General features: G+C 36.0%; 2 protein-coding genes across 3 annotated transcripts in view; both read right to left on the reverse strand.

Annotated features, from left to right (window-relative positions):
* aak1b (AP2 associated kinase 1b) overlaps positions 1-9,967 on the reverse strand; it is a 67,180-nt gene extending 57,213 nt beyond the window's left edge. For both annotated transcript variants that reach the window (XM_079804286.1, XM_079804287.1), the window contains exons 1-2: positions 9,687-9,967; positions 3,324-3,442 (exon numbers count right to left, since the gene is read on the reverse strand). In XM_079804286.1, the coding sequence (XP_079660412.1) occupies positions 3,324-3,442; positions 9,687-9,849 (282 nt within the window). In that variant the 5' untranslated portion in view covers positions 9,850-9,967. The remainder of the gene's footprint in view (positions 1-3,323; positions 3,443-9,686) is intronic.
* A 1,949-nt stretch (positions 9,968-11,916) lies between these two features.
* LOC307118715 (uncharacterized protein) lies at positions 11,917-24,691 on the reverse strand. The gene is made up of 11 exons (XM_079804436.1): positions 24,571-24,691; positions 19,912-20,037; positions 17,466-17,591; positions 15,299-15,529; positions 13,784-14,935; positions 13,542-13,633; positions 13,258-13,308; positions 12,776-13,154; positions 12,488-12,664; positions 12,252-12,340; positions 11,917-12,039 (listed from the first exon to the last, which is right to left on the reverse strand). The coding sequence occupies exons 5-11, from the start codon at positions 14,826-14,828 to the stop codon at positions 12,010-12,012; spliced, it is 1,863 nt and encodes a 620-aa protein (XP_079660562.1). The 5' UTR covers positions 14,829-14,935; positions 15,299-15,529; positions 17,466-17,591; positions 19,912-20,037; positions 24,571-24,691; the 3' UTR covers positions 11,917-12,009.
* Between the last annotated feature and the right edge of the window lie 894 nt (positions 24,692-25,585).

The following is a 25,585-nucleotide window of genomic DNA, read 5'->3' on the forward strand; positions in this document are numbered from 1 at the left end:
ACATTTACTCGAATCAATGAACAGCACTAATAAAGCCCCAGTCTTCCAGATCATTAACTAAAAAAAGTTACTTTAGGGTTTAGTTATCCTTTAAACAGCCACTCATTTTTCTGTATTCGCTACGGTGCACATCACATAACCAAAGAGTTAATACTTAAAGACTTAAGGCTATTTATTTTAAAACTTAAAGGTGAACTATGTAGGATTTTTGCAGTAAAATATCCAGAAACCACTAGGCCAGTGTTATATATTTTGTTCAGTTGAGTACTTAGAATATCCCAAATGTTTTCAACTATTTGTAAATCGTGAGAAAATTGCTATTTTAACCAAGGAACCGGGACGTGTGAGCTATGCGTGTGAGGGAGTCGCTTGTCGATTGCGTCATATCTGCGTCACCCTCGGTCTCCGGTTTTATTCAGTGAAACACTTTACTCTCACTGCATTGTGAACAAGTGTCATAGCAGCCGCCGAGCGAACGTCATAACTTCCTTTTCAACACACTCAGATATATCTAATACGATAAACAGAGTTGGGTTACCTCAGACTCATGACTGGAAAAGAGGAAGTAGCGCCGGCAACCGTGTCATAATAAAAGTCCCGCCAGCGACTATGCCATAATAACAGTCCCGCTCTTCAATCGCTCCTGCGGCCTTGCTCAGCTCCACAACACTCGCTCCTGCTCTACTTCAGACTACAGTAATGTTAATAATCGCATCCATGAACATGATTTCTGCCCGAGTCCTATCCTGACTGTTTTCCACCGGCTGTGAGGTGAAGACCACGTCCCGAGATTCTGCGCTCAAACGTGCCGTCATCAAACTACGCCTTTGTTTTGAACAGGCGACCTCTAGTGGACGGAAAAGTTACATAGTGTAGCTTTAAACATTTTATATTTTAATCTGGACTACATGCCCTAGATATTGTTTGAATATGTTCTGATTCTTTATTGTACAGTCACAAACTTTACAATAAGGCTCTGTTATTTAACATTAGTTAATTCATTAGTTAACAAACTGACAATGAAAAATACTTCTAAAACATTTATTAATCTTCAACATTTAACCCTTAAATGCATGACTGTTTCGCCAAACATTCTAACATATTCGGGTCTTTAGCGACCCGGATCTACATCTAACATGGATAGATCGATACCTGTCGCGATAATATATAAAACTCCTGATTTTAGAGTAACAATTACAGAAGAATAAAATAAAACATATATCGTTACCTTTTGGAGCTTGGAAGGGTTCAGTTTGAGCAGATGTTTTATACCATCATCACTGTCCTCGTCATAACTCATTTCCCAATACATTCTGCATCTGGATCATATTCGCCATCTCACGCATATCCTCAAAAATCATTTTCAACGTCTTGAAAATCAATATTTTGATTACTGACAGCTTCCTTCACCAGATCCATCATCAAGTGACAGTGACACTAATATTTGATTGTGTTCAGTACTTCCAGACTTCAGAACCATTTCAAGTTTTGCAGATTATAATTATTGGTTCGTTTTCAGTCTGCAGTAAGTATGAGTGAAACGTCACTTCATCATTGTGTATCAGACATTGCCACCTTGTGGAATAAAGGTGAATTGCAGTTATTTCGTCATTATAGATTCATTTATTATTTTGCAGGAAAAAAAAATATGTACAATCTTACACAACCCGGGTCGTTAGCAACCCTACACAATTCTGACAAAAAACTAGCGGAAAAACAGCATTAAATTATTTATAAATTTTTTTCTTGTTATATTGCTTAAAATGGATTAATTGAGGAATACTAAGGTGGTTGATGTCTAACTTTAAAAAATGAATGAGGAGGAGGGTAGTGAATGACGTCTCGGGTCGCTAAAGACCCGAGGTATGCATTTAAGGGTTAATAACACATAATTAAAACCAAAAGATATAACTTTATTATTTAACCCTTAAAGACCTAGACAGCCGCCCGTGGCTAAAAATAACTATCGTTCTAAAATGTTCAATAACTTATGCTGTAAAATGCACCGTAAACCGGCGAATCTCCGCTTTTCAGAAGTATCACATTTCACGCGAATGATTATTCAGAGGCTCCGTGGTGAGCGTGGATGCGTCATCAAAATCTGCAGCATTGATTCGTCAAGGAAACGCATGTGGGTTGTTCCCCTGAGCCAAACAGAAACGATTGTTGATCATTAGTCCCACCCTCCCCGTGCCCAGATCCGTTGAAACTGTCATCAACTCAACCAATAAACATAGTGTTTGGTTTTTTGAACCACCAATCACATGTTTCTCTGACACAACGTGAAAGTGGGTGTGTATTTGCGTGCATGAAAATAAACGCATGCAGACAGAGCACTCTCTCACATAGTACAGCACACAAAAGTCAGTATATTTCTCTATTTGTATGTAGTTTGTGTTTTACACCGTTTCAGTTCTGATATTATATAACAATATTTCTATTTATTTTACTCCCTGAACTTTTTTGGACATCTACATTGTCAGTAAATAAAATGCACCTGTTTTCACTCAAAAACGCCTAGAATAATATTATTACAAATAGCTATAACTTGCTGAGGGATTGTTACATGTAGACAAAATTTCATCTGGGAAGTCCAAAACAACCAAGTCTAACTTCCTAAAGGAAAAAATCCAAACTTCATGAAGTTCTTTTTGAGTTCACAGTAAAAACACCAAATTTTGCTGCCGTTTTTCTTAAAATTCTATTAATTTAATCCATTCTCAGACTAAATAAATGTAAAAGTGGGACTTCAAATGAGCTGGAAGGAAACTTCATGTTCTCCTGTTTAAAACGATATATGACACTTGATGCTAACTGCTAGAATTGCTGAGAAAATCAAAGAAAAGAAGAGGCAAGTCAGGCGCCCCAAAAATGTTCTAGGTCTTTAAGGGTTAATGGAGCTGAGCTAACATTAACTAACAGTTGCTTTTTTTTTTAACTAACGTTATCAAAGAAAAATAACTTCTGTAAAAAATGTAGCTATGTTAGTTAATGCATAAACTAGTGAGACCTTATTGTAAAGTGTTACCTTTTGTTCTTTTACACTTTAATCTGTTTGAAACATGCGTTTACTGTACACATTTTTGTGTTTTGCTTTATTGTTTTTAAATGTTCAGTTCTTTTTGTCATAAGAAAAAGTTATAGTAGGATATGATAACACTTTTTTTTGCAACTTATTTTAATACCGTGATAATACCATATAGCGTGATAAAAGCTTCAACAATTAAATCGCAACATGAAAATTTGATACCGCCACATGCCTAGTCAGAAATAACAATTCTCTTATCATTGCTAAAGCACAGAAGACATTACACCACGCTCACCATGATCTGGATCTCACGCTTGCAGACCTGCAGGTCGTATTCGTTGTTGACGTACATCCTCTTTAGGGCGCAGCGCACCCCCTGATTAGTCCGCACTAAGAAGACGATTGCGAAGCCGCCTGCAAAGACAAAAGCACAAAGTTTAGATGCTTTTGTTGAAGACAACCTTGAGAACTGAAGGAGTAAGGTGATATTTACACAACAACACTGCCTCCATGTGGAAATCAGCAGGAAATTGAAATTAGAAATGTATTTACAATAAATACAATTATTTACTTATTTTTAATTATTAATTAGTGATAAATCAAAGCAGCAATAATAATAATATTAATCATTTAAAATAATTTATTTCTATTTGTGATCAATTACTGGTCACCCGGTCTCAAATTGTGCTCGGAACACGTGTATAGACACTTAGTCTAAGCATTTAGTCATGGTGTTATAGTCGATGTTGATGTGTCCAGCCAGACATCAGAGCCTGTATGTTTGCACTCAGATTTGCTGTGTTAGCATAATGTGGAGCAGGGTGTTATTCCTCAAAGCAGGCACAGGGGAAACTGGTGGGGGAAAGTAGGACACATATTTCTTCAAGAATCTAGCTCTATAGCAACAGTGAATTCACAGTCAAACAATAAGTGTGATTATATCTGTTTTTTTATTGCAGAGCTGAAAAAAGATGCTGAGAGGTGTTTGAACAGCACAGATGAGTCTGAGATGCACCAGGCCCGGAAGTCTATTAGCTTTGTTACCAGTTCCATCTGTGAAATGGAAATTAAACTAAACCGAGTAAACAACGGTTTCCTTTACGACACTGATAACAAACGCAATTCATGACGACAAAATTAATGTGCACACTCAATCAATTTAATGCTTCTGTACACCACAAAAGAGGTTTTAGGCAGGAGTTTCATATTGATTTTTTTTTTTTTTTTAAGCTTTCACAGCACCTGGACAACATTCACATCCTACTAGTATGGTCAATAGTATCCTTAGAGTAAATAAATGACAATGTCATTGTTTCAACATATCAGTTTAGAATTAAAGGGATAGTTCACCCAAAAATGATAATTCTGTCATTGATTACGCACCCTCATGTTGCTACAAACCCGTAAGACTTTCGTTCATCTTCATAACACAAATGACGATTTTTTTTAAATGAAATCGGAGCGATTTCCGTCCCTCCATTGACAGCAACGCAACTACCATTTTGATGCTTCAAAAAGTTCATAAAGAGATCGTAAAACTAATCCATATGAATCAAGCGGTTTAGTCCAAATTTTCTGAAGAGAAGCGATCACTTTTATATTATGAACAAATTGTATTTAGGCTTATATCCTGAAGATGAACAAGTCTTACAGGTGAGTAATCAATGGCAGAATTTTCATTTTTGGGTGAACTAACCCTTTAACATACAGTTTAAAGATTTGGGGTCAGTAAGATTTTTTTTTTATATTTAAAAAGGCTGCGTTTATTTTATCAAAAATACTGTAAAAACTGCCCTATTCTGAAATATTACTATTTCAAATAACTACTTTTATATTTGAATATATTTAATCATCCAAAGGTGAATTCTCAGCATCATTACTGTCTTCAATGTCACATGATCCTTCAGAAATCATTAATATGCTGATTTGCTGCTCAAGAAACATTTCTGACTATGATATGATATTTACAACAGTTGTGCTGCTTAATATCTTTGTGGAAATTGTGATACATTTATTCAGGATTCATTATTTGATGAATAGGAAGTCCAAAAGAACATTTATTTTAAATAAAAATATTTTATTATAAATGGTCCCTTGAACAATTAATGCATCCTTGCTGAATAAAATAATTTGAATTAATTAATTAATTAATATAATATATATATATATATATATATTTAAATCTTACCCTAAACTTTTGAACAGTACAGTATATCTTTTTACTAGGGCTGTCAAAAGATTAATCGCATCCAAGATAAAAGTTTGTGTTTACATAATATACGTGTGTGTACTCTGTTAATAATTATTTATATATAAATACACACACATTCATGTAAATATTTAAGAAATATTTGCATGTATATACTGTATATACATTTATATAATCTATAATATATATAAATATAAATGTTTTAATATATAAAAATAATATTTTTTCTTAAATATATACATGCTTGTGTGTGTATTTATATATGAATAATAATTAACAGAGTACACACACATGTATTATGTTAACTAAACTTTTATTTTGGATGCGATTAATCGCGATTAATCTTTTGACAGCCCTACTTTTTACACTGTGACAAAACAATGTTTTAAAGTGCAAATACTCCATATAGTCTCACAATGAATATAAAATGAAATGCCTAGATGGAGTATAACATTTCACCCTGCCGGACATGTCAACACATGAGCAGGGATTTCCAGACAAAGGATTTAGGCCACTAAATAAAGCTGCCAGAGGAGCCGAGAAGAGCACTGAAATCTAACCACAGTTCACCGTCAGGCCATTTGTTTGGTGGATTAAATTATCTGTAACTAACTGGCCTGTTATATTGAACATCAAGAAGAGTTGAAAAGAAAACATTAAGCAGTGACAGAGCAATATGTCAACCAGATGAATTATTCAATATTTGGCCATTTCGAAATGATCAGCATTGGCCAATGACTGTGGCAGAAGTACTACCTGCCCATTTAGCAAGTCCAAAATTAACTGAAAACAACAAACATAAAGCATTTTTGAGTGAATTTTGAGAAAATATAGCGTAAAATAATTGTGTATTAAATTGTGTGTGTGTGTAGATAGATAGATAGCCAGACGTATATTTATATTAAATTACACATATTTCCATAAATGTACCAAACTCCTAACACTTTTACACTTTTCCATGACCATAGGATGACCACGATCATGTTGGGTAAGTTACTCTAAAAAAGTAATGAATTACTAACAACTAGGGGTGTAACAATATATCGTTTCACAATTTATTGCAATACAAAAATGCAACAATATGCATCTTGGATAGTGACAATATATTGTTTATAGCTCACCCAAAATGAAAATTACTGTGTGAGATAAAAAATAAAAAGTTTACAGAGTTTTAGTGTCAGTACTACATTAAAATACTATATAAATGTTGAATATAATCAGTGTTTCCCATAGGTTGAATTTACTTGTGGTGGTGGGCAGGGCCAAGTGGCGCGGTGTGGCTCAGTGCGGTGCTTGATGAGTGTGTTCAGAATAAACAAGTCAAACAAAGGTTTATTTTGATATGCAGATAAAATTAACTTTTAGTAGCTAATTTTTATAGGGAAAATGTAAATATTCTACTCTAATCTATAATTAAATGTACCATTGTTCTTTTATAGCATCACACTGAACTGACAGACAGCTTCAGTGATTATAAAAGGAGTGCTCTTTACTTAATTCAGTCATAATTTGAAGAAAAGTTTTTGTTTTTCATAAAACTTTGTGACTTCTGTTGCATTATTTTCCTGTTAACCACTATGAAGCTGCTTTGAAACAATCAGCATTGTAAAAAGCGCTATATAAATAAAAGTGACTTGACTTCCTTCTTTTTTCCATATATAAGGAGTGGAATTTGCTAACAAGTGCTCCTCTGCCGCTTATAGTGGTAATGTCTTTTTTTGAATAAAAGTGCTTTTTTAAAGCAGCACTAGGTAACTTTTCAACCTTCATAATATATTTTCAAGACTTTTGTGATGATACATCGACTTACAATAGGTTGAATGGCACGTCTGCCATAGCCTGACGGGGTCTGTATCTTTTTTAATCGTACTTTTAAACTCCGGGTTTCGGGTAGTAACCCGAGAACAAAAAAAATACAAAATTCGACTGCTTTACGGCATATACGTCACTACCACCACCACCCCCACTTCCTTAAATTCGGACGTGCGAGCCCAACTATCGTTTGTTTGCCAGATGTTATAGTCATGGCCGAAGCAGCACAGAAAAATAAGAAAGCAAAGGTTTTGTCGGAGGAGAGCAAAAAGAGGAAACGAGAAAGTGATCGGATTAAAGGCAGGACCAGGATCAACATTGGGCCAGCGTTTGCTCGTTGGCGTGAGCTGAAGGAGGAGGGGCTACATTCTTGCAAGTAAATACATAAGACGTACAAAATCTTATTTTAGGATACCTAACATGTCTGTGATATTTGTTTATTTGTCTTGCCTCAAGCTATAATGCAAATCGATTTTTCAAATATGCAGATTCATCTATGGTAGCTTGATATTATAATATTGACGATATATGGTTATTCACTCAAACATTGAATATCATATAGATTCTGTAAAACGGTAACCAATAGACTAGGCTACTATAACGACGCTGGCTTGTAATCGTGAGCATCGCGATCATTTGGCGTTTGAAAAAAATAAAACCCATGAAATAATATTCATATGACATGCTGAAACATATGCCACTGTACCTGGGATGAAGACATTTCACACGCGACGCAAGCAGAACACCTGCATGTGAACTCCTGCAGTGTTCAGGGCTATCATAGTTGTAGGATGACAGAGTTTACGACAGTAGTAGAGGACAATACTGTTTCCCAACTGTAGGGGGACCCCGAGAGCAAAACCTACCTAGTGCTGCTTTAAAACTCTCACCTTTAAACTTTTAGTTTTACAAATCATCAAATTAAAATCAGATTATCTAAATATTATCTAGTGCTGGAAAAAGTGTGAAGCCCTTGAATTTCACTGTCAAAAGGTTGTACAAACCCTGAGATGTATAATGACAACATTCAAAAAACATTCAACTATTTCTGCCACAATAACATGTGGTGTTACTACATTAAATCCATGCTATTGCTATTGCATGCCTTCTGACTTATTTACACTGGTAAAGAGTTGGATTCTCATGCAAAACATGGCAAAAATGTAAACACTGCCGCTGGCGAGAGCGTCAAAGTGGCCGGAAGTCATTCATTTTCAATGGGAGCCGGCGGCGAGACCGGCGAGGCTTGGACGCTTTGGGCATCGAGGAGAGTGGAAATTACTTAATGGTAATCAACTATATGGTAATTAGCTATGACGCGGTTCGGCGGCAACCAATCGGAAAGTAGAAGTGCTCCGCTTGAGATGATTCCAGATAACATCTGTCCTGTAAACTTTGGTTCAGACCACATTAGCTACAAAGCAAAATTAGGAGAGGTTGATCATTGCGGTGGCGGGTTTGATAAGGTGCGCAACACTATTTATAGGCAACATTTTCCCTCTAGAATGCTTGTTTTTCATCAGGAATACAATTAATTTGCTCAAAACACAGATTTGACAAATTGCATTAATGCTGCACTTCAACCAGGTTAAGTTAAGTTCTTTCCATCTGTTTTTTTTTTTTACTTTCACATTTAAACGATTTCTTGAGGTTAACTTATACGGCTATACCCTACTTGTGGTCAGTCAGCACAAATGACGATCAACATGATTGTTTGCTTTGGCCCCTTTAAATAGTTTAAAAAAATATCTAGCATTCGATCTACGTCAGAACGTCCACAAATCTTTCTACAACGTCGTTGGCAGGGTGAGAGCGAATTTTGACGTTCTCGCCGGCGGCGGTGTGAACGCACAGAAATACACTCCTTCAGGATTTGAACAAGTTTTGGAACGTTTTTTTCCCCCGAGTATGGCCCTGTATGAGCTCATAACGGGTGGAATTCCTTGTATGGGCACTTTTCCCGGGTGAGTGTGTGCACCCATCAACGAGCTTCGTTCGGGTTATAGAAGCCGTCGGCAGCGCTGTCATTTTGTTTTTAGACCATGAAATCAACAATGTCACTAAAGAAGTGTTTTTCTGGTTGTGAGGGAAAGAAAACTTTGTTCAGCTTCCCAAATAACCCAGCATTAAGGAAACAATGGATGCAGTTTTATTTTTTCGGAGCAGCAACAGAGTTCTGCAAGTGTGTTCCCGGTCATGAGTTGAAACTGCAGGCGGTGAGTGAAACTGCATCAAATGTTTGTTTTGTGTTGGCATTCGGCACATAATGTAAAAAAACACAAACATATAGTGAATCGAAACTTATCTGGGGATAATGGGACGATGCATTGTGTGTGTGTGTGTGTGTGTGTGTGTGTGTGTGTGTGTGTGTGTGTGTGTGTGTGTGTGTGTGTGTGTGTGTGTGTGTGTGTGTACGCTCATGAATCTTTAGCTCTGCCCACTGCACACATCCATGAGCTCGGCTGTTTTCTGAAAGAATCAGTACAGTGTATCTGTCTTTTATAAATATGATAAAACTAAAGACTCTTCGGCGATATGAAGGATGCAATACTACTCTATGGTACTCAAGATTAACATGAGATTGGCAGAAACTGTGTGTTATGTATGATAAAGGAAATATCAAACAGCCTAACGTACCTTCTGCCAAAGTTTCTTCTACAGTGACCTGGTGTCTTCCGACAGTGAAAGCCCGACCAATGAAATTCCCACCAACATTGCTGGACCCAGAACCTCCAGCTCCTCCTCCAGAACCGGGTCCAGAGCCCACCAGCTCCCTCCGGGAGTCAAAGAACTTCTTCATGGTGTGTCAAAGATCCCTTAAACACTTATGCAAGTCTTTAAGAATCTGAAGTGGGTTGGTTGTTCTGGTGCCAGAGGTCTAGATCAGCTGCGACTGTCAAACATGGACTTGCTGCCCAACTCTAGTGCTGATCACAGCTTAAATGAACCGTACAGCTACAAAAACGTACACGTAAATGATTGTAAACAGTATATGTACTAAATTAAAGCATCGCAGATGAGTATATTCAAATAAACAGCAGAAATCAGTGATGGCCTGATATGATTAATGTGTTTGTCTAGTGTATATACAAGTGACACGGGCCCATATCACGATATAAATATTTAAATCCAGCTCAAATCGATGTAAACATTCAAGCCTAGCTGAAGAGTGAACCTTCAAATGTTAAGTGAAGAGAAATGATTGTTTGAATGGATGAAAGTCAAACTCTCCATCATCAGCCAGCTGTGCAGTTCATTAAAACCCCTGAAAAAGCACCCACTTTTCACAGAAAAACGGATGACATGCGGATATTAATCAGAACGCTGGAGAATTTCATGAGTTAAACGCTCATAATTATATTAATTCGCCTCTTGATTGATGAAAAATAATAATTTAAATTCAATACATAATCAGCTAGGCGCTAACGCTAGCATTCCTGCAAAACCCACTCAGACGCGTTTCGCATCTCATCTGCGCGCTCCCGTCGGTGCCCTGCAGGTGAACGGTGGACGGATACGATTTGATATTAATCAGACAGAATCAAATTCAGGCAGAAATGAGCGTGTTGTTCATGGCGATTCTCGTCTGCGGCTTCGGATGCTGCAGATGCGCCAGCTAACCGGAAACCACACCGGAAGAGTGAAGCCAGCGCCAAAATGACTATGATAAAAGTCTGAAACTCTTAATAGAAAAACTCTTCATTAAGAAGTCATCCACATGTGGGAAATAAATTTAAAATTTTATTATTTCGTATTTCAAATATGACATATGTTATAATTGTACCTATTACATAAGATTTTTTTATAATTGTTATTATACATGAAAAAAAAAATGTAGGCTACGTCCACAAATGTAAATGGGCATCACAAAGACCTATTTTTACTCATTTTAAAATATAAATAGTTTGCTACCTTTATACTTTTAACAGCAATCAAGAAATAACAAAAGCAAAAAGACAAATTCCGTCATTAATTACTCATGTCGTTCCAAAACTTTAAGACTTTCGTTCTCTTTTTGATGAAATCTGAAAGCTTTCAGTCCCTCCATTGACAGATTCGCAACTACCACTTTGATGCTTGAAAAAGTTCATAAAGAGATCGTAAAACTAATCCGTAAGAATACAGTGGTTTAGTCCAAATTTTCTGAAGAGAAACGATTGCTTTATATTGATGAACAGATTTAATTTAGGCTTTTGTTCACAGATAAACAAACAGAAGCTCAACCGAATATGTGTTTTTGGGTGAATCCTTTTAAATATAATCTTTGATTGATTGATTCACAGCATGTGTTATTTTTGTTCTCTTCTATTAACATTATTGTGTTTATCAGTGTTTTATTTGCTATGATCTTTGTAGTGTTGCAATAAAATGTTTTGAAAATGTATTACAGAGACAATAAAGAATAAAAAGGAAGCCGTATATGGACGGGCACATTCAGTTTTGTCAACTTGTACCAAGGCAAGACACCATCCTGTAACAAGAACTGTCCTTCAGATGAGACCTTAAACCGATAGATCTATCTATCTATCTATCTATCTATCTATCTATCTATCTATCTATCTATCTATCTATCTATCTATCTATCTATCTATCTATCTATCTATCTATCTATCTATCTATCTATCTATCTATCTATCTATCTATCATAATGTAGTCTTGTTCATATGTTGATTCTTGTTTTAACTAATATATTAAACATGAAAAACAGAATAAATAATTATTCATCATACCATTCATGAAACCACAAAACTGTCAAGGTGCATATACATATCATGTACAGTTACAAAGTAAAGTTATTATTATTCAAGATATGGTATTTGTATTCAAATACAACATTTCACAAATAACTTTGAAACAAGTAAAACTTGAACAATAAATTGTTTTACTATATATTCACAGTATTGCATATATATACAAATATGTACAAGAACTGGGCTGGATGTGGCAGGGAACATGGCCACTATTTTAACATTTTCTCCACATCTGTGACCTGAAACAACAGCAAAAATCAGGTTTATTATACAAATAACTGGAAGTGAATGAGACTGGAAGGCACGTTCAAGTTACAAATGGCCGCTCTTATGTTAAGAATGAGGTGAAAATGTTCCTTATGTTCCAAACACATATAGTATAAATGACATGAGGAGAAAAAAAAACTTTTTTGCTGGGTAATATATCTTCAAAATATTTTTAGTTCAGTACCTCAAACCATTTATGCAGAAGGATCTTGTCCAAATCGAGTCGCTGGGTTGGCTCACTCTGAAGAAGAGCGCAGATCAATTGGCAGAAATCTGCGAAAAGATAGGAGAGACATTATTACGTTAAACTTATACTTCTTAGGTTAGAAATCTGAAAAAATCCTGCATTATCTACCCTGCCATGTTTTATTAAGACGTTCTATTGTCTGTTTTGTTTCTTTGTCGTGATAAAGATCTCACCTTGAGACAAGCCAAATATAAACCAACGGTTCATATTTATCAGGTCCAGGTCATGGCTGCCTGGAAATTTCCCGCAAACCATCGAGTACAAAAGCATCCCCAGTGAATAAACCGTTGCTGGCTCCCCGTGGTAATGGCCCTTTGACAAATATTCCGGTGGGCAGTACAGTCGTGTGCCTGTAAGAAAGAGAGTTTGTGTTATGGGAATTGCATTACCACAGCATTTTGCCTAGGTGTCCATTAGCATGCTAGAAATCATTAGGTGCTATTTGCTACTTCAATACATACCCATGAATGTAGTGTAGGGTGAGCTTCGAAGGAGGTCGCCGCAGCCAAAGTCAATGAGTTTGACTTCTAAGGACTCTTTGTTGATTAAAAGGTTTTCGTGTTTAATGTCTCTATGAAACACTCCACGTTGGCAGCTGATGTACGCGGCTTGTGTCACTTGCCGCATTATTTCCCTCGCTAAATTTTCATTAATTCGGCCTCCATGGCGTGTCACAAAGTGAAACATGTCCTCACAGGGAATAGGCCGCTCCAGCACCATGGTGTAGAATTCACCAGTATCCTTCCAGTCCAGCAGCTGGATTATCTGGGGCACTCTGGGGCCTTCATTTGCCAGAATTAACAGAGCGACCTCCAAAGGAAGAGGTTTGGGAGAGCCGGGCTAAAAGTAAGACAATTTTGTATGATGGTTAGATGGAGGTGGTTTTCCAAATATTGAAAACAGTGACAAAGGGAATAAAATGTAGAAAGCAGAGTCTATTTACAAGGCTGATATATTCCAAATCCTCTGTTTTTTGGACAATTTTCACTGCCACCTGATGAACGAAGGAAAGAGGAGGAAGGTGTAAAAATGATAAACAATTAACGCATTGATCAACAAACATGTAAAGGTTACATGAATTGAAAAACATGTAGAATATATTTGGTCCATCTGACAGTTTAAAGAGGTCTATTGCTCTATACTACAGGACTTGCAACAGATATTAAAAGGAAGAAGATAATAAATTACTAGTGAATATTGTAAAAAAAAAAAAAAAAAAAAAGAAACCTCAAGGCCATCTTTCATACGCCTTCCTTCATACACGGCTCCAAATCCCCCTTCACCCAGCATATTGCCGACTTCATAGATGGCAAAGATGTCTATAAAAAACAAATAAGGTTATTTGACATAATAAATCAAGCAGTGACATCCTACAGAGTGACATGCTCCATCTGAAACCATAATATTATTTATCAACCACCCAGTAAAAGTATAAACCTTCAAAGTGATAATTAAAAATGGCTTCATACTTGTGCAAGGATGCAATAAGGACGTGGTGCAGGCTGGAGCTTGATAGGCGTCCGCACTCCAGTCCGACTGAATCCGGCCTGGAGCTTGAAAGGCGTCCGCACTCCAGTCCGACTGAATGCGGACTGGAGCTTGAAAGGCTTCTGCACTCCAGTCCGACTGAATCCGGGCTGGAGCTTGAAAGGCTTCCGCACTCCAGTCCGACTGAATCCGGGCTGGAGCTTGAAAGGCTTCTGCACTCCAGTCCGACTGAATCCGGGCTGGAGCTTGAAAGGCGTCCGCACTCCAGTCCGACTGAATCCGGGCTGGAGCTTGAAAGGCGTCCGCACTCCAGTCCGACTGAATGCGGGCTGGAGCTTGAAAGGCTTCCGCACTCCAGTCCGACTGAATCCGGGCTGGAGCTTGAAAGGCTTCCGCACTCCAGTCCGACTGAATCCGGGCTGGAGCTTGAAGGCCATCCGCACTCCAGTCCGACTCAATGCGGACTGGAGCTTGAAGGCCATCCGCACTCCAGTCCGACTCAATGCGAACTGGAGCTTGAAGGCCATCCGCACTCCAGTCCGACTCAATGCGAACTGGAGCTTGAAGGCCATCCGCACTCCAGTCCGACTCAATGCGAACTGGGGCTTGAAGGCCATCCGCACTCCAGTCCGACTCAATGCGAACTGGAGCTTGAAGGCCATCCGCACTCCAGTCCGACTCAATGCGAACTGGGGCTTGAAGGCCATCCGCACTCCAGTCCGACTCAATGCGAACTGGAGCTTGAAGGCCATCCGCACTCCAGTCCGACTCAATGCGAACTGGGGCTTGAAGGCCATCCGCACTCCAGTCAGACTGAATGCGGGCTGGAGCTTGAAAGGCTTCCGCACTCCAGTCCGACTGAATCCGGGCTGGAGCTTGAAGGCCATCCGCACTCCAGTCCGACTCAATGCGGACTGGAGCTTGAAGGCCATCTGCACTCCAGTCCGACTCAATGCGGACTGTAGCTTGCAGGGCATCCGCACTCCATTCCGACTCCTTAGGTCTCCTGTGACCAAAAAGTACCATCCAAAACCTTTTCTTTTTACATTTTTCCTCCTTTTTTTCTCCTTTCGTCACTTCCACATCAGAAGCGGGATGGTGTTGGAGTGGGTCTGGAAATCTGGAAATCTGATCTAAAAATGAATGACATCAATCAAAATTATTATGAATAAATGAAATTATAATAATAATTATAATATATAAATATAAATAAATAATTACTTATTAGTGCCTACTCATATTATGATAGCTATAAATTATGAAGTGATTCTTCTATCCACCTTGTTTTTCAATGCGGAAGTAATGTATACTTTAATGCTTAAAAGATGATTAATTCAGTTTAGATTTTCAATGCCTCCTCGTTCAAAAGTATTTTATATTTTGACACATTAATGAATTATTAAACATTTTTGTGTGTTTTAAACTAATAAGTAAGTGTAGAGCCATGGACAGAACAAATGCATTTCATATTCTCACAACATGGTCATGTAACTTACTTTCAGATGTCCTGCTAGGCTGTGGCACGGCGGCATCAGCACTCTGTTCTTTTTGATCACCCTCAGCCTTGCTAGTTTTCTGGGTGTGTTTTTTATCAGGACTTTTACAAAAAAGTGCCGACCAAGCCCTCTTTGTCTTCTTAGATTTCTTCTCCACCACTCTTCCTTTCGCCACATCCACATTGGAAGCCAGATGGTGTTGGAGAGGGACTTTTACACAGTCAATTTGATCTAAAAAAAGAATGACATGAACCAAAATGATTATGAATAGATGAAATATGACTTATGAGCTATAAATTATGAAATGATTCTTCTATCCATCTTATTTTTCAATGCGGAAGTAAGCTATTTTCTGTGGCTAAAAATTCAAACCAAAAATGTTTTTTTCCACAAGAGCTCAGACACCCAATGTAATATATTTTTAACTGAATTAAAAGGGTTATGCATGAAATTGTGAGTTATTTTGAATTTCAAATGTATTTAAAATTTTGACACACTAATTAATTAATAAACATGTTTGTGTGTTTTAAACTAATAAGTAAGTGTAGAGCCCTGAACAGAACAAACAAATGCATTTCATATTCTCGTAACATGGTCATGTAACTTACTATCAGATGTTCTGCTAGACCCTGGCACGGCTGCATCATATTTTTCGGCTTTCTTGTAAAAAGAATTTAGCTGTCCCATTTTCGTTGCTATTCTGTAGCTAAATTCAAATTTTCAAAATACCAAGACGTGCAGTAGTTGTAAGAAGTAGTTGTTAGAAGTAGTTGTAAGAAGTAGTTGTAAGAAGTAGTTGTTAGAAGTAGTTGTAAGAAGTAGTTGTTAGAAGTAGTTGTAAGAAGTAGTTGTAAGAAGTAGTTGTAGTTGTAAGAAGCAGTTGTTAGAAGTAGTTGTAAGAAGTAGTTGTAGTTGTAAGAAGCAGTTGTTAGAAGTAGTTGTAGTTGTTAGAAGCAGTTGTGAGTTGTGATAAGAATTGCAGGCACTAATATCCTCAAATCATTGTGATGTCACTATTAGAATCCAAAGATTCTATTGTATTCCAAGGATGCCTGGTTTTGCTAAAATAGATGTGCATTAAATGTAAATGCAGACTAATAAACCTGCCACATGTTCTATTACTGTTATGGGTTTCTTGGTTTCTGTGACTTCCAATTCATTTGTCAATATTGGTAAATAATTATAAGTGACATCTGATCACAAATGATAAATTAATGCTTTATAAAAATGCTCAATATTCAAACCAAAAATGCTAACACTTTACCAAAAAATAATTGTATATGTCTACATGTGTATGAACTGAATGCACTGACTTTAGGACCCAGCGGAACAGCTCATTTGCTCCATATAGAGCTATAAGGCATGAAATATCCTGTCATATTATTTTTCCACAAGAGCTCAGACACCCAATGTAATATATTTTGAACTAAATTAAAAGGGTTATGCAGGAAATTGTGAGTTATTTTGAATGTAAATTGAAATAATGTGAAAAATGTGCTTAAATATTTTAGTTTTACTTTTTATGTATCAATAAAATCTAGTAATTTAAAGGTAAATAAAATAAAAAAAGAACAAAAAATATGAACAGAAAAATGCATTAAAAAAATAGAAAAAAATATTATTAAAATGAAATGAAAGAAGCTTTCTGGACAAAATCATTTTGACTAGCGGGTGAAGGATTTGTTACAAAGTGCGAGGGACAAATCAAGGGTTAACAAAAAAAAATTCACATTATGTACATTAATGCTTAACATTTGATTAATTCAGTTCAGATTTTCAATGTCTCTTTTTTCAAATCTAATTTGTATTTTGACTCATTAATGTGTCCCTAATTTTTTTGATATTGCCCTATTTTTATTTTTTACAATGTCCTAAACTAAAAAATAAGTGTAGAGCTATGGACCGAACAAACAATGATGAAGGTCATGGGACAGAAACGCTGCAAATGAAGCATTTTTTGATACTTAAGTTACTTAGATAGTGTGCTTGACTTTATTTTATATATTCAGCTCTGGAAACAATTAAGAGAAATCAATGTTAAGTGATCTCTTCATTTTTTTCCAGAGCTATATATATATTTTTTTTTACAAGTGTCCAAAACTAATAAGTAAGTGTAGAGCCATGGACAGAAGAAATGCATTTCATATTCTCATAACATGTAACTTACCATCAGATGTTCTGCTAGACTCTGGCACGGCTGCATCTGCACTCTGGTCTGTTTTGGTCTTCTGGGTGTGTTTTTTACCAGGTTTTCTCTTCACATCCAGTGGGACTTTTACAGTGTCAATCTGATCTAAAAAAGAATGACATCAACCACAATTATTATGAATAAATGAAATATGACTTTTTAGTGCCTACTCATATTACTACAGCTATGATAGCTATAAATTATTAAATGATTCATCTATCCATCTTATTTTCAATGCGGAAGTAAGCTATTTTCTGTGATTTCCAAATAATTTGTCAATATAAAAAGTACCATTATCTATTATAACCATTATCTGCCTCACAAATGATAAATTAATACTTTATAAAAATGCTCAAAATTCAAACCAAAAATGCTAACACTTTACCAAAAAATAATTGTATATGTCTACATGTGAATGATCTGAATGCACTGACTTAGGACCCAGTGGAAATGCTCATTTGCTCCATATATATGAAATATCATGTCATATTATTTTTTTTCCACTAGGGCTCAGACACGCAATGTAATATATTTTGAACTGAATTAAAATGGTTATGCATGAAATTGTGAGCTTTTTTGAATTTCAAATGTATTTTATATTTTGACACACTTATGAATTAATAAACATGTTTGTGTGTTTTAAACTAATAAGTAAGTGTAGAGCCCTGGACAAAACAAACAAATGCATTTCATATTCGCATAACATGGTCATGTAACTTACTATCAGATGTTCTGCTAGACCCTGGCACGGCTGCATCATATTTTTCGGCTTTCTTGTAAAAAGAATTTAGCTGTCCCATTTTCGTTGCTATTCTGTAGCTAAATTCAAATTTTCAAAATACCAAGACGTGCAGTAGTTGTAAGAAGTAACGTTAGTTGTTAGAAGTAGTTGTAAGAAGTAGTTGTAAGAAGTAGTTGTTAGAAGTAGTTGTAAGAAGTAGTTGTAAGAAGTAGTTGTTAGAAGTAGTTGTAAGAAGTAGTTGTAGTTGTAAGAAGTAGTTGTTAGAAGTAGTTGTAAGAAGTAACGTTAGTTGTTAGAAGTAGTTGTAGTTGTAAGAAGCAGTTGTTAGAAGTAGTTGTAAGAAGTAGTTGTAGTTGTAAGCAGTTGTTAGAAGTAGTTGTAAGAAGTAGTTGTAGTTGTAAGTAGTTGTAGTTGTAAGTAGTTGTAGTTGTAAGTAGTTGTAGTTGTAAGTAGTTGTAGTTGTTAGAAGCAGTTGTGAGTTGTGATAAGAATTGCAGGCACTAATATCCTCAAGTCATTGTGATGTCACTATTAGAATCCAAAGATTCTATTGTATTCCAAGGATGCCTGGTTTTGCTAAAATAGATGTGCATTAAATGTAAATGCAGACTAATAAACCTGCCACATGTTCTATTACTGTTATGGGTTTCTTGGTTTCTGTGACTTCCAATTAATTTGTCAATATTGGTAAATAATTATAAGTGACATCTGATCACAAATGATAAATTAATGCTTTATAAAAATGCTCAATATTCAAACCAAAAATGCTAACACTTTACCAAAAAATAATTGTATATGTCTACATGTGTATGAACTGAATGCACTGACTTTAGGACCCAGCGGAACAGCTCATTTGCTCCATATAGAGCTATAAGGCATGAAATATCCTGTCATATTATTTTTCCACAAGAGCTCAGACACCCAATGTAATATATTTTGAACTAAATTAAAAGGGTTATGCAGGAAATTGTGAGTTATTTTGAATGTAAATTGAAATAATGTGAAAAATGTGCTTAAATATTTTAGTTTTACTTTTTATGTATCAATAAAATCTAGTAATTTAAAGGTAAATAAAATAAAAAAAGAACAAAAAATATGAACAGAAAAATGCATTAAAAAAATAGAAAAAAATATTATTAAAATGAAATGAAAGAAGCTTTCTGGACAAAATCATTTTGACTAGCGGGTGAAGGATTTGTTACAAAGTGCGAGGGACAAATCAAGGGTTAACAAAAAAAAATTCACATTATGTACATTAATGCTTAACATTTGATTAATTCAGTTCAGATTTTCAATGTCTCTTTGTTCAAATCTAATTTGTATTTTGACTCATTAATGTGTCCCTAATTTTTTTGATATTGCCCTATTTTTATTTTTTACAATGTCCTAAACTAAAAAATAAGTGTAGAGCTATGGACCGAACAAACAATGATGAAGGTCATGGGACAGAAACGCTGCAAATGAAGCATTTTTTGATACTTAAGTTACTTAGATAGTGTGCTTGACTTTATTTTATATATTCAGCTCTGGAAACAATTAAGAGAAATCAATGTTAAGTGATCTCTTCATTTTTTTCCAGAGCTATATATATATTTTTTTTTTACAAGTGTCCAAAACTAATAAGTAAGTGTAGAGCCATGGACAGAAGAAATGCATTTCATATTCTCATAACATGTAACTTACCATCAGATGTTCTGCTAGACTCTGGCACGGCTGCATCTGCACTCTGGTCTGTTTTGGTCTTCTGGGTGTGTTTTTTACCAGGTTTTCTCTTCACATCCAGTGGGACTTTTACAGTGTCAATCTGATCTAAAAAAGAATGACATCAACCACAATTATTATGAATAAATGAAATATGACTTTTTAGTGCCTACTCATATTACTACAGCTATGATATAAATTATTAAATGATTCATCTATCCATCTTATTTTCAATGCGGAAGTAAGCTATTTTCTGTGATTTCCAAATAATTTGTCAATATAAAAAGTACCATTATCTATTATAACCATTATCTGCCTCACAATTGATAAATTAATACTTTATAAAAATGCTCAAAATTCAAACCAAAAATGCTAACACTTTACCAAAAAATAATTGTATATGTCTACATGTGAATGATCTGAATGCACTGACTTTAAGACCCAGTGGAAATGCTCATTTGCTCCATATATATGAAATATCATGTCATATTATTTTTTTTCCACTAGGGCTCAGACACGCAATGTAATATATTTTGAACTGAATTAAAATGGTTATGCATGAAATTGTGAGCTTTTTTGAATTTCAAATGTATTTTATATTTTGACACACTAATGAATTAATAAACATGTTTGTGTGTTTTAAACTAATAAGTAAGTGTAGAGCCCTGGACAGAACAAACAAATGCATTTCATATTCGCATAACATGGTCATGTAACTTACTATCAGATGTTCTGCTAGACCCTGGCACGGCTGCATCATATTTTTCGGCTTTCTTGTAAAAAGAATTTAGCTGTCCCATTTTCGCTGCTATTCTGTAGCTAAATTCAAATTTTCAAAAAACCAAGAAGTGCAGTAGTTGTAAAGAGTAGTTGTTAGAAGTAGTTGTAAGAAGTAGTTGTTAGAAGTAGTTGTAAGAAATAGTTGTTAGAAGTAGTAGTAAGAAGTAGTTGTTAGAAGTAGTTGTTAGAAGTAGTTGTAGTTGTAAGAAATAGTTGTTAGAAGTAGTTGTTAGAAGTAGTTGTTAGAAGTAGTTGTAGTTGTAAGAAATAGTTGTTAGAAGTAGTTGTTAGAAGTAGTTGTAGTTGTAAGAAGAAGTTGTAGTTGTTATAAGTAGTTGTAGTTGTTAGAAGCAGTTGTGAGTTGTGATAAGAATTTCAGTCACTAATATCCTCAAGTCATGGTGATGTCACTATTAGAATCCAAAGATGTATTAATCCTCAATACATTCCAACGATGCCTGGATTTGCTACATATTGGCTTACCTGCAAAACTTGCAATACATAATACGTTGTCAATATAACAGTGTACACTGTCATTAGGCTATTTTCTACATGCCCTGCACATGACATGCAGGAAAAACCTAAGTTGGGCTAAATAGTGCACACGATTTATAAGTCGATGGAACAAATTAGTAATCGTGTGGACGGTTTAGCAAGTCGAGGGAACGAAGTAGTAAATCGTCCGCACGATTTAGCACATTGCGCGGACGAATCGTGCAGCAACAACAACAACAACAAAAACTCTGTGATTGACATATATATTTGTTATTTTTCATGTTGCTAAGTATACACACAGCAAAGTTTTAGTAATGACTAACTTTTTTTAAGTACAGGATTGAATCCAAAATTGTATTGATTGACATGGTGATAACCAGCATTGGGTGGGACAAAAAAAATCTGATGTCAAAATAGATGTGCATTAAAGGGATAGTTCACCCAAAAATGAAAATTGTCATCATTTACTCCCCTTAAGTTGTTCCAAACCTGTGTGAGTTTCTTTGTTCTGCTGAACACAAAATATGTTTTCCCCTACTATGGTAGTCAAAGGTTGCTCTATCTGCTTGGTTACAAACATTCTTCAAAATATCATCTTTTGTGTTCAGCAGAACAAAGAAACTCATACAGGTTTGGAACAACTTGAGGGTGAGTAGAACATGTGGTTCTATTACGGTTATGGGTTTCTTTGTTTTTAATCAGCTTTGTCCTTGACTAATATTTTTATTTTTAAATAGTTAAACAAAACATTAAAATAGTTCTAATATTTTTTTTCTATGATACTGACACTGCTCTCGTTCATTTGTCTGAATGTATGATTAAAAAAAATAATATTAAAACAGATTGTATAGTAAAGTCATGGAAATAAACAATGGAAGCTTGTTTCTGCCACTGAATTGTACATGACGTGCAAGAAAAAAAAGTAAATTGTGCACACAATGTAGACCTACTATCGTTCCCTCTATTTATAAATCATGTGCACGGTTTACTATTTAGTTCCCTCGATTTGCTATATCTTGCGGACGATTCACTACTTCGTTCCCTTGATTTATAAATCGTGTGCACGATTTAGCCTACAAATTTTATTTTTGCATGTCATGTGCAGGGCTCCCTAGAATTGCAACTTTTTCATCTCACAATAAAAAATAAAAAAACTTTCACAGTTGTGAGTTTACATCATTTTGATGTGTTATAAAGTAAAACATTGCAAGATATAATTGCTATAAAGTCAGAATTGCATGATATAAACTGTGTGTGTGTGTGTGTGTGTGTGTGTGTGTGTGTGTGTGTGTGTGTGTGTGTGTGTGTGTGTGTGTGTGTGTGTGTGTGTGTGTGTGTGTGTGTGTGTGTGTGTGTGTGTGTGTGTGTGTGTGTGTGTGTGTGTGTGTGTGTGTGTGTGTGTGTGTGTGTGTGTGTATAAAAAATAAAAAAAATATATATATATATGAAACCACAACATTTACAAAGTGCCTATCATGTACAATTATAAAGTTATTATTATTCAAAATATATTTTTATTAAAATACACAATTTAACAAATAAACAAAAACTTTTACAATAAATTGTGTTTTACAAAGAAAGGCCTGTTCACGCAATAAAAAAATATGGACAACGCAACTTCATTGGCTTCCGCTGAAGTTATTGAAGCCTCCGGAGGTCTGAATATGGCGCTGACATCTTGCGCAGATTTGGGACCTGGGGCCTCATTTAAAAACTATGCGTATGATTTGAGTCAGAAGTGGCGTACGGATGAAACATAGGACGTGCGTACACACAGAAATATTCAGATTTATAAAACCGCGCACACGCAGATCCTACGCAGTTTTCCCTTAATAAATCACAATCAATTCTAAATGTAGCGTAGCTTTTGCGGCTTCATGTCACGCCCATAGTTGCCAATAAATAGTCCATGAAACGCCCACAAGTTAATATTCATCGATTGCGAAATCATGGCAAACACAGAGAGGAAATTTAAAAAAACGTAACTTCACTCAATGTGAAGTAGAAGTTATCGTTGGCGAGGTTGAAAAGAGGAGAACAATTTGGTTTTGGAGGGCACAGTGTGGGCATTACTAATGCCAAAAAGGCACTTGAGTGGCAAAAGGTTGCAGACGCCGTAAATGCTGTAGCCTCACAACCTTGGACCATGGCCGAAATAAAAAAGAAATGGTCGGACATCAAAGTCGAGGCAAAAAAGCGTCTAGCGCTCCATCGCCAGAGTGTGTCCTCGTTTGCCAGCAAGTCTTCTTGCTTTCTGAAGATGCGTTCACTCCGAATCCTTCCATTTGCCACATCTTCTAAGAGCGCAAGATCAGCCATTGTGCGTCATTACGCATTCTGATGGGGCATTTCCATCCATTTAATTGAATCTGACAAGCTACAGATGTCGGTTATAATCTACGTGGAAATGGGAAATAGTTCAGTGCAAATGTAATGTCTTGCAGCTTTCTAAATGGTTGAGACGTTATTTTATCAAAAATAAAACTAAAGGCATATGCATGAATGATTCCGTAACTGATGAAGAAATGTTACTATGAAAACAACTTTCCCCAGTGGACAATTAATACATCTATCAATCTATATCCCTAATGATCTATATATCTGTCTATCTAATTGCATCTATATCTGCTCCGCCAGACTAGGCTGATTAGGCTGTTAATTGTAAGACTTGCTTTGTGAAGTCTTCATGTTATTTATGAGAGGCAGTATAGCCATTTCTTTTACACAACGGTCTACAGTTTCACACACTTTCACGTGTTTCTTCCATCTGCCGACGGTGTCGCCATTTCTCATTTCACCCGTTTTTGTGCGTACGCCCGGGTCAGAGCTTGCGTGAAGGACCGCACATTTTCCGTCAAGTTTGCTTTTTATAAATACCAATTATTGCGTAGAGAGCGGCGTACGCCTTCTTTTGTGCGTACGCAACGTTTATAAATGAGGCCCCAGGTCTGCGCAGTAGTGATCTTGGGACCGGAATCTGCATGGTAGAGAGCAGGAAGTAGAGGTGCGATATCAAAAGCCTGCCCACACTCTCGCAGATGCAGAACAATTCATTATGTTGGTGTGAAATAAATAGTTATGGAAATGTAGAAATTAAAGCTAAAGCTCCAAAAAAGTCTGTTGTGCCTCGGTGACAACTTCACTCAGAGAAGCCGTCAATCTCAGCTGTCAATCATGACGTCACACCCCCCGTTTTTATAGCATCAAATAACTAACTAAAACTAAACTTATTTAAAAAATGAACCCTTGAAATTAAATTGCAGACGTTTAACGCCTCGTGACTTCCAAATATTATAAAGATTTGAAAATGTTTTGCCATGAAATGGTTGCACACTGAAGCTAAGCAGAGTTGAGCCTGGTCAGTACCTGGTTGGGTATGGAAGACTCCTGGGAAAACTATAGAGGGTATGCATTGACGTCCCTTTCCCGCCGGAACACGCCCATTTCAGCCGGACTGACTGGCAAAAGAGCTGCTGCATGCCTGGAGTTCATAGGGGAAACTGCGAAAACAGTTTAAAACAAAAAAATTTTAGTTTTAAATTAAAGGTTGGACTAGATAAAAGTGTTCCTTACAACTTACCAAATATCCAGTGATCCATGGATATTGACATACAGCCAGGAATCATGTTTCCTGACATTTATATAAGCCTGATTTCGACGCCAGGGAAATACATAAAGCAAATTGCCTGTGAACGCTTTATATAAATACATTAGGTAGGTCTAAATCCAGTTGATTACTTATATCAATGTTATATATACCATTCATCCCTAAAACTTGTATCGTTTTTGTCAGTGTTTATAACATCCAATTAGGCATGTGCCGGTATCAAATTTTCATGTTGCGATTAATTGCTGAAGCTTTTATCACGGTATACGGTATTATCACGGTATTGAAATTTGTTGCAAAAAGTGTTAAAATGTGTTATTAAATGCTGAAATTTACATTTAACTAAGATTAATACATGCTTTAGAAGTATTTTTTATTGTCAGTTTGTTAATGAATGAACTAATGTTAAAAAATTTGGGCGGACGAGACACTTCAGCCACATGTATAACTGTCAAAGAGTGCATTTTGAAATCAGAATAAAGATTTATGCCTTGTAACCTGAAATTGCATTGTACTGTTGTGTTTCTGCATTTATGTTGTGCTTTAGTGTTTTTAGGAGGCTACTGCAAATGTTTGAACAATGATTTCGTTAACCACATGAATTTTGAAGCAGTTAATTATTTAAATGATGATTAAATAAATGTGTAATTCAACAACATTGTATACACAAAACTTATATGAAATACTTATACTCATATAACACTATGGAAACTGTCTTTAAGAGTCTGAAATAGACGTTGTTCAATCAGGAAATAAAATACACACATCATAACG

The sequence above is a fragment of the Gobio gobio genome, assembly GCF_949357685.1.
Source record: "Gobio gobio genome assembly, chromosome: 22".
NCBI classification, from domain to species: domain Eukaryota; kingdom Metazoa; phylum Chordata; class Actinopteri; order Cypriniformes; family Gobionidae; genus Gobio; species Gobio gobio.